The sequence below is a fragment of the Limulus polyphemus genome, unplaced genomic scaffold (assembly GCF_000517525.1).
Source record: "Limulus polyphemus unplaced genomic scaffold, Limulus_polyphemus-2.1.2 Scaffold3329, whole genome shotgun sequence".
NCBI lineage: Eukaryota > Metazoa > Arthropoda > Merostomata > Xiphosura > Limulidae > Limulus > Limulus polyphemus.
In genome coordinates this window covers 124,929-134,951 of record NW_013668939.1, presented here as the reverse complement: position 1 = coordinate 134,951, position 10,023 = coordinate 124,929, and the positions used below count along the sequence as shown (strand labels likewise).

General features: G+C 34.2%; 2 protein-coding genes across 2 annotated transcripts in view; both read left to right on the top strand.

Annotated features, from left to right (window-relative positions):
• The window catches only part of LOC111088212 (serine/threonine-protein kinase 32A-like), a 14,086-nt gene that overhangs the window by 2,520 nt on the left and 1,543 nt on the right, over positions 1-10,023 (top strand). Inside the window, exon 3 of the mRNA XM_022397583.1 lies at positions 2,968-3,035. Within this exon, the coding sequence (XP_022253291.1) occupies positions 2,968-3,035 (68 nt within the window). The remainder of the gene's footprint in view (positions 1-2,967; positions 3,036-10,023) is intronic.
• The window catches only part of LOC106469159 (MICOS complex subunit MIC60-like), a 55,465-nt gene continuing 52,315 nt past the window's right edge, over positions 6,874-10,023 (top strand). Inside the window, exon 1 of the mRNA XM_013929624.2 lies at positions 6,874-6,887. The gene's annotated coding sequence lies outside the window, so the exon portion shown is untranslated. The remainder of the gene's footprint in view (positions 6,888-10,023) is intronic.

Below are 10,023 nucleotides of genomic sequence, written 5' to 3'. Positions count from 1 at the left end.
AAATCGGCTTATTTATGTAAAGACAAGCATCTGTTTGATGTTCACTGTTATTAAAATATGGTACCTTCAAAGTTTTACCCCAGTCAGTAAACATGCGCCCCATTTGTTGCTCTATATGATAATCTGGGTTACTCATCGAGAAAAACGATTAAGACCACAAACTCCAGCCCCCCCCTGGTGGCACAGCGGACTTACAATGTTAGACGTTTGGGCACATTACAAGCATCATTCCAAATTTTTTCAAGGCTTCTTCTCCGTTTAAAGAAAGCTATATATATATATATGAGCCCCCCCAATGGCACAGCGTTAAGTCTGCGGACTTACAACGCTAGAATCCACGTTTCGATACCCGTGGTGGGCAGAGCACAGATAGCCCATTCTGTAGCTTTGTGCTTAATTACAAACTCCTATTTTTTAATATCACTAATTTTTAACCCTCTTTTGTATTTTGTTATGAACTTTTCGGGGACGTCTTTAAAGACAGTTTGAATTTTTATTCTACCAAAAAACCAAACAAAAAGGCCTTAAATGAGCAGAATGAAAGATACATTTCACCCTTGTGTAACCAGCAAACAATAAGGTTTGTTTGTTTGTTATGAATTTCGCGAAAAGCTACACGAGGGCTATCTGCGCTAGCCGTCCCTAATTTAGCAGTGTAAGAATAGAGGGAAGGCAGCTAGTCATTACCACCCACCGCCAACTCTTGGGCTACTCTTTTACCAACGAATAGTGAAATCGACCGTCACGTTATAATGCCCCCACGGCTGAAAGGGCGAGCATGTTTGGTGTGACGGGGATTCGAACCCGCAGATTGAGCGCGCTAACCACCTGGCCATGCCGGGCCAAAGAATGAGGACTGTGTTCACTTCCAAAACTTCATCTTGTCGAAAATCCCCCTAACATCCTTTATTTTGCAACATATAATTTAAGCTGCTCAACAAAGTTCAATTAAGTATCGCACTTTTTGCCATCTCTTAAGAATGAGAGCCGAGAATGACTTAGTGGTTAGCTTGAATGAACTGTGAATTCGAGGGTTCGTATCCCGTTGTTAAAAAACAAACAAACATGCTTTGTATTTTGGGGCGCTGGGAGCGCTATAAAATGACTATTCGGTCAGACATAAATAGCCTTTCTTATTTGTCAGTCCAGAATTAGGAACGGCTATGCACAAACAGACTTTGTTTAGCTTGATGCAAAATTTTGAATTAAACAAGAATGTGTGGAACTTGATGACGTATTAGTCACAATCATGTTAACAGTAGTTGTATTGTTATAGAAAAGATCCATATAACGAACGGCATTGACAATTATGAGCGAAACGTGTCAGTCAAACAAATGAAATCAAGCAGAAATTGTATTGTATCTGGTATGTATACTAAGGTTGTCAGCCGTCGTCTCTAATTTTCAACTGCTGACGAGTCAGCCAGTCAGCAGCACTATATCATTAACCATCCATGTCAAGAGACTGACTGTCACATTCATAACGTACCTACAGATAAAGAGAGAGGAATAAGATAGAGTTTCTAAATGTTGAGTGAAATCAATACAAGACAAAGGACAAGGTGGAGTTTTTAAATGTGGAGTGAGATCAATATGAGATAGAAGACAGGATCAAGTTTCTAAATATTGAATGAGATCAATACAAGACAAATGACAGGGTGGAGTTTTTAAATGTTGAGTGAGATCAATATGATATAAAAGACAGGATGGAGTTTCTAAATATCAAATGAAATCAATACAAGACAAAGGACAGGGTGGAGTTTTTAAATGTTGAGTGAGATCAATATGATATAAAAGACAGGATCGAGTTTCTAAATGTTGAGTGAGATCAATATAAGATAATGGACAGGATGTTGTTTCTAAATGTTGAGTGAGATCAATACAAGACAAAAGGACAGGGTGGAATTTTTAAATGTTGAGTGAGATCAATATGATATAAAAGACAGGATCGAGTTTCTAAATGTTGAGTGAGATCAATATAAGATAATGGACAGGATGTTGTTTCTAAATGTTGAGTGGAATCAATACAAGACAAAGGACAGGGTGGAGTTTTTAAGTGTTAAGTGAGATCAATATAAGACAATGGACAGGATGGAGTTTTTAAACGTTGAGTGGGATCAATACAAGACAAAGCACAGGGTGGAATTTTTAAATGTTGAGGGAGATCAATACGAGACCATGGACAGAATGGAACTTTTAAATGTTGAGTGAGATCAATATAAGACAATGGATAGGGTGGAGTTTTTAAACGTTGAGTGAGATCAATATGAGACAAAGGGCAGGATGGGATTTCTAAACGCTGTGTGAGATCAATATCAGAGAAAGGACAGAATCGAGTTTCTAAATGTTGAGTGAGATCAATATAAGACAATGGACAGGATGTTGTTTCTAAATGTTGAGTTAGATCAATCTGAGAGGGAAGACAGGGGGACAGAACAGACCAAAGAGCTAGCGCTAATATATAATATTAACAAGGGAGGATAAATCAATGCTTGAGTCATTATAAAGCATTTTAAACGGGTTAATCATCAGAGGTTGTAATTTTTTGAAATATCAACTTAAACCAGATGCATTTGTTACAACTGAATAAACATGTTGAACCGGATGTTGTTCGTTTGTTGCAACATCCAAAACCTGTAAGTTATAACAGCTAAATTTATGGTAACGATACACTGTGAGTAAAATATGATTTGGTGACATCTAATAATAAGTACTAACTGATAATGAATTTCTGAAATAAAATGTCCCTGACCATTAAGTTTGTCTCGTTGACCTCAAAAAATGGTTTAAATAGTATGGACAACTCATGCACAGCCAAAGAACCATGACCCGTATCAACTTAGTTGTAAAAATTAACACACAGACTAACAAACGGTGTCCAACAAAGATACAGAGTAATAAAACTTTAAATTTTCATTTTATTTTTATTTACAAACATGTAATAACTTCCAGGTTTTTAATATTTAGGAGCCGAGTCCGTTCCAGATAAGCCTTGCTTCTATTCAAGAGCAGTATATCGTTTACAACAGAGAAAAGTGAGTTTTAATATTTACTATGTTTGTTCAACACTAGTAGGTTCATTGTGTCATTACACCTTTCACACTAACTGTTTGTTCAATACTAGTAGGTTCATTGTAAGTGTGAAAGGTGTAATGGCTAGTGTTGAACAAACAGTTAGGTTCATTGTATCATTACACCTTTCGCACTAACTGTTTGTTCAACACTAGCAGGTTCAGTCTGTCATTACACCTTCCACACTAGCAGGTTCAATCTGTCATTACACCTTTCACACTAACTGTTTGTTCAATATTAGTTATTTATTTTGTGTTGGCAAGACTTCTTTTTAATATTTATTAAAATCAATTCTCAATAACATTATCGCTAAAAATTGGGATTCGATATCCACAATGGGCACAGCACTGATAACTCATTGTGTAGCTTTGTGCTTAATAATAAACAAACAAAAAACTTAAAACTGAACATTCCTTTTGATGACGAAACTGAAGAAAGGCATTTTGTCAAATACGCGTTCTCTCTAATCTTGTTACTATCGAGAGTGTTTAAAGGCCTAGCTTTCATACCTTTTGTTTTGTAATTCTGAACTTTAGGCCTAGCTTTCATACCTTTTGTGGTGTAATGCTGAAATTTAGGCCTAGCTTTCATACCTTTTGGGGTCTAATGCTGAACTTTAGGCCTAGCTTTCATACCTTTTGTGGTGTAATGCTGAACTTTAGGCTTAGCTTTCATACCTTTTGTGGTGTAATGCTGAAATTTAGGCCTAGCTTTCATACCTTTTGGGGTCTAATGCTGAACTTTAGGCCTAGCTTTCATACCTTTTGTGGTGTAATGCTGAACTTTAGGCTTAGCTTTCATACCTTTTGTGGTGTAATGGTGAACTTTAACATTAAAATGTACAGAAACTGCCTAATGAGTTTGCTGAGGAGAGAGGGCTTCACATTTAGCTTATCCAAGTTAACTGAAGCAAGGTTTGAGAGAAGAGATTTTGGGAAATAACAAGTCTGTTTATTTTCTGCAGAAATATAATATCATATTAAAGAGAATTTAAGATATATATATATATATTATAAAAAATAAAATACCCGTGTTATCGTTTAACAAAATCCTGCGATTAAACTTGTACATTTTTATGAGACAGTTATAAAACTAGGCTAGGAGAATAATCTTTATGAAATCGTTAAGCTCGAAAAATAATTTGTAGAGAGAGAGAGAGAGAGCAGCAGCAGCATGTTATAAAAAAAACAAGCGGACTTGAATTTTCTCTAATGTAGTCTGAAGATAGAAAAGTCAATAACTGACATCCTCCGTAAAACAAATCTAAAAACTCGTTTATTTTTTCTGAAAGTCTTAGCTACTTTCGGTGGTAAACAATATTTTATTTCTTCACAATTTTCTAAAGTAGGATTTCAGAGAAGAAAGCCAAAAAACGATAAAGCATCGAACAAAAATACTGACAAAGAAAATTTAGGTACAAACTAGGGTTATAGATAGATAAAATGTTTTATTAAGGAAGGTATCTTAGGAAGAAGAAGAACCCGCACAGAATTAGTGATACAATGTCACCTGTCAGGTTTACATCTCTATTCGTAAGCCTTACAGGTGTGAAGAAAAAAATAAAGAGCAGATACAGACGTTCAAGTCCACAATGTTCCACATCTAAAGCTGTAGTCTGTTGTTGGAGTTACTCCTTTATGGAAACAAAATTGTAAAAAAATCAAAAAAAAAAAACAGGCTACTAAAACTGAACCACTTGGGGTTATAAGTAAAATTTATATCCTTAAATTTGCATTCCAGCCCCCATAATAGTCGTATATCTATATGAACAGTGTTGTCGTAGGCTATGTGTTTAATATTTTAATGTTTTGATCACTAGAGGGAATTATTTTTGTTTCTATGACGTAATGAATATGTGGAGTCTGGAAGTTTCATGAAAGTTTAGGCCTCGTTGCACATCTCAAATATTCGTGAAATAGAGCACAATATAAAAACACCAGACCGAGTGAGTTAGAATGAATTAATTAGTTCATGATCAGTTAAAATATTTAGTTAGACATTGTGAGTTAGTCTATGATTCAATCAGCCAGTTATTGGAAAGACTGTCAGTTAGTCAGTGGTGTTTTCTTTATCGATTGATTAGCTTGAACTTCATTTGTAAGCTAGGCATAAGTTTAATTTCAAAATTCTAGTTGAGACGTTGTTTGTGAAGTTAGGCCCATCAGTGAGCATAGCCCATAGCTTGTGTAAAACGTGATTAAAAAAATAAATTAATTCGTATCGTTAAGTGGATTGGACTTTGCATTATTTTTACTGATTAATCCAAATGAACCCACTTAACTATAGAACACGTTACGACATTGGTATCAAAAGTGGGATTATTTTGGTGAAAATAAAACAGAAGTTTGACAAAACTTAAAGATGACAACATGAGAACGAAGCAAGATTAAAACTATACTAGAATTGATAAAACGGTGAAAAGAAGAATAAGCAAAAAGAAAAAGAGAGACAATAAAATAAAAAAGACGAACAAGAAGAAAGACACAGAAAATGTGAACAAATAAATTAATTCATTATGGCTAAGTGGACTGGAACAGATACATAACTAGAGTGAGTTCGAATGACCACCCCAATATTCTAAAAAACCTTAAAGGTCCATATCTTCTAATTTTATGTCTATTTTTAACACTTGAAATTCATGTAAACCATTTAAATTATTTACTTAAAAGAAAAGATCCACATTATTTTTGAAAAAGACCCCCCTCCCCCAATGTTTTAGTTCTGGTTAAGCCCCTGGACTTGACTTCGCATTATTTTTGTCGAATAATCCAAAAGAACCCACTAAATAACAGAATGTGTTACAAAATTATAATAAAACCTAAGATATCTAGGTTAAAACATACTGTTATTAGAATAATAAGACGTGTATGAGATGCTTGGGGAGGCTTAGCTGCTTGTGGAGGCTTAGCCTCACTAAATGGGTGAAGAGAAAGAGTTCACCTCTGACCGCCCGAGAAGCAATCCCCTTTGGACGCTCTTCATGGACAAACGAACAGTCTCCCCAAATAAAGTATCCCTTATTATTTTATTATGATTCTATCCAACTCAAAAATATAACACTGTGTATGTGACAGAATAGCCTACTCAAACAAAAGACTCATGTGCCATCTATGTTCAATTTTAAATCTATTCTGTTTTCAGAGTTACCACATATATATAATTATATGGAAATCCAAAAGTGAAATTGGAAATGTTACGATCAATATTATAAAGTATTGGATAATTGTTTGTTTGTTGTTAAGCCTAATGAATAGTAATCAATTAGTCTTACTTGATGTAATAACCTTAAAAAAACTTTTCTACACACACACACTCGGTTTTTAGACTCCATATTTGAAAATAATTTTAACTACAATTTTAAACCAGTTTGTCAGTCATAACTTAGGCAGCAATTGGTATTAAAAACTTAAACTGAAAGGACTATTTCTGAAACGACGTTTGGGCACATTACAAGCATCATTCCAAATTTTTTCAAGGCTTCTTCTCCGTTTATAGAAAGCTATATACATATATATATGAGCCCCCCCCCCCCAATGACACAGCGGTATGTCTGCAGACTTACAACGCTAGAATCCTGGTTTCGATACCCGTGGTGGGCAGAGCACAAATAGCCCATTGTGTAGCTTTGTGCTTAATTACAAACATATATATATATGAAGTTTAAGTTGGGCGAATGGATACATATAGAGAATAGGTGTTTTAGTGTTATGTTACGATTTAGTCTACGTTTGTAGTCATTCTATAACTTAGAAAATACACAATTCAAGGGTAAAACTGGAATAGTGTTTTAGGTCGTTTAAGGCTTTAAGTGAAACGTATGTATTCGTAATTAATCCTCTGAATTGAGTGTAATGTTGTGCTTTTTTTGACGAGGTATTTCCATATTCTGGCAAGGTTGTTACTAACATGATCAATAAATGGGATAGTGGCAATGATAGTTTCCTGGTTTTTTGTTAAATTGAATGTCACATGGCGTCTTCATTTTGGTTTCTCCGATTGTATTTATTGTATACTCCGAGTTTGTTTTTTTTCCCCAAGTAGAAACTTTTAGCTCATAGCTCCGTCATCTCTTGATGGATTTGAGATCTAATTACAGTTTTCGACTCAGGAGGTCAAACCATTTCAGTTGATGTATTTGACCACGTCCCAGGTTTCGAACGTTAATTTACTCTAATCCTGCCTAAAAGAATTTCAATTTGAGGGTAGGCTGGTAGAGATCCTGATGAGTAATAAAATCGAATCAGTTATACGCGCGCCCCGAAGCTGGCGCACAAAAATATAGCTAATAAAAAAAGGAAAATAAAAAAGGGTATCATAGATTAATTTACTCTAATCCTGCCTAAAAGGATTTCAAGTGCCACGGCTATTGAGGGTTTCCTCTTGTCTTTTTTGTTTTTGTTACTTTTTCTTCGGGGTGACCATTTTTATGAATGAAAATCTCTGATATCCTTAAGTTACTGTTTAAATTGTTGCGAGTGCGTATGTCAAGTGTGATTGGAATTTTACATTTTAAGATTCCAAGTTTTTGCTCTGGATGGTGTGCTGATTTTCAGTCTACATACTGTTCTAAGTGCCTTGGTTTCCTGTAAATATAGATTTCAAATCCTGTTGGTTTCATAATAATGTGGATACTCAACAAATTGTGATTCTTTTGACTTTCTAATAATATGGATATTAAAAACAAAATGGTGTTAAATCCAGTTGAATTCCTAATAATTTGGATATTAAAAAAATGGTGTTAAATCCAGTTGATTTCCTAAAGATATGGATATTAAAAAATGGTGTTAAATCCAGTTGATTTCCTAATGATGTAGACATTAAAAATGTGTTAAATCCAGTTGATTTCCTAATGATTTGGATATTTAAAAATTGTATGATTGTAGTTAAGCACAAAGCTACACAATGGGCTATCTGTGCTCTGCCCACCACGGGTATCGAAACCTGGATTCTATCGTTGTAAGTCCGCTGTGCCACTAAGGGGCATATTAAAAAAAATGGTGACCCTGTTGATTTCCTAATAATTTGGATATTAAAAACAAAATGGTGTGAAATCCAGTTGAATTCCTAAAGATGTAAACATTAAAAATGTGTTAAATCCAGTTGATTTCCTAATAATTTGGATATTAAAAACAAAATGGTGTTAAATCCAGTTGATTTCCCAATGATGTAAACATTAAAAATGTGTTAAATCCAGTTGATTTCCTAATGATTTGGATATTTAAAAATTGTATGTTTGTAGTTAAGCACAAACCTACACAATGGGCTATCTGTGCTCTGCCCACCACGGGTATCGAAACCTGGATTCTAGTGTTGTAAGTCCGCTGGCATACCGCTGTGCCACTAAGGGACATATTAAAAAAAAATGGTGACCCTGTTGATTTCCTAATGATGTGGACATTTAAAAAAATGAAGAAATTTTCTTCGTCATCAGGGTTGAAGTGGATGTTGATATTCTCAAGGTCAAGGTTCAAACCACAGAAAACATCATCAACATACCTAATCCAATGTACTGAAATATGTACGTCTTTCATCTCTAGTTGGATCAGGAAGACATTGACTAATGAGGTAGATAAAGTGCCGCCCATACAGGGTCCATCATTTTGGCAGAAAGTTATTGTCGTTAAATCGAAAGCAAAACTTTGTTGCTAAGTGATTGATATCACTAAGTTTTACTGGGTTGTGGTAATTCTTCGTTTTGGCTTATTGATGATCTTGTTTCTCCTCAAGGAATTTGGGTATACAGAAGTCAAAACTTGCCATCTTAATTTTATGATTTAATGATTGAATAAAATAAGATGTGTTTACAGAGGTTTGGTGTTGAATTATAAGAATTTAACATAGGTGGTAATAAGTTATTTATAAAAAAAAACGTTAAAAAGAAAAACACATTTTTCTCAAGCATTTTTTTGAACCAAGCTGTTTTTGGGTCCATAACTTTGAGCCCCCCTGTGGCACAGCGGTTTGTCTGCGGACTAAGAACGCTAGAATCCAGGTTTCGATACCCGTGATGGGCAGAGCACAGATAGCCCATTACGTAGCTTTGTGCTTAATTACAAACAAACTATAACTTGGCAGGTCACAGGGTCCACAATAACTTACGCGCCACACAAAAAAGTAAACAAAAAATATTTGTTTAAGATATATTTTTGTTTGTTTCATGGGAAAAAACAAAGTTAAACGTTGTTTAATTATAGTTAGTTTGACAGCTTGAAATACAGAAATGTTTATTTGTAATTATTTATTGAAATTACTTGATTTCCCAAACTTTTCATTAATTTATCCACTCTTACATCTTTACAGGATTCGTCTTTTATATAACTTGGCACTTTTTTTGATATCCATGTTCATATGACCGACTCCTTTTCCTTTATTCTAACTCGGCTGTTTTTGTACATGTAAAATGTTTCGATCAAATTTAAATACTGCTTTCATTTCGAATAGTCAACTGGGGTCATCTTAACGTTTAAATAGAGAACCGTACAAGTGATATTATGTTAAAGATACTGATTGGTTGGGGCATTTGTGAATGCCTAAGTATGATTTCCAGTTTGAAGTACTATCCGAAAAATAAGTTCCTACGATATAGTTATCCACACATGAAAACGAGTTTATTTTTAAAATCTAGTTAACCTCATATAAAAGTAAGCTCTTATTTTCAAAATATAAAGTTAACCTCAGATGAAGTTAAGTTTCTACTTTCAAAACAAAAAATTAACCCGAAAGGAAAATATGTTTTCACTTTAAATACATAAATTAACCTCAAGGATATTAAAATCCTACTTTAAATACATAAATTAACCTCAAGGATAGTAAAATCCTACTTTAAATACATAAATTAACCTCAAGGATAGTAAAATCTTACTTTAAATACATAAATTAACCTCAAGGATAGTAAAATCTTACTTTAAATACATAAATTAACCTCGAGGATAGTAAATTCTACTTAAATAC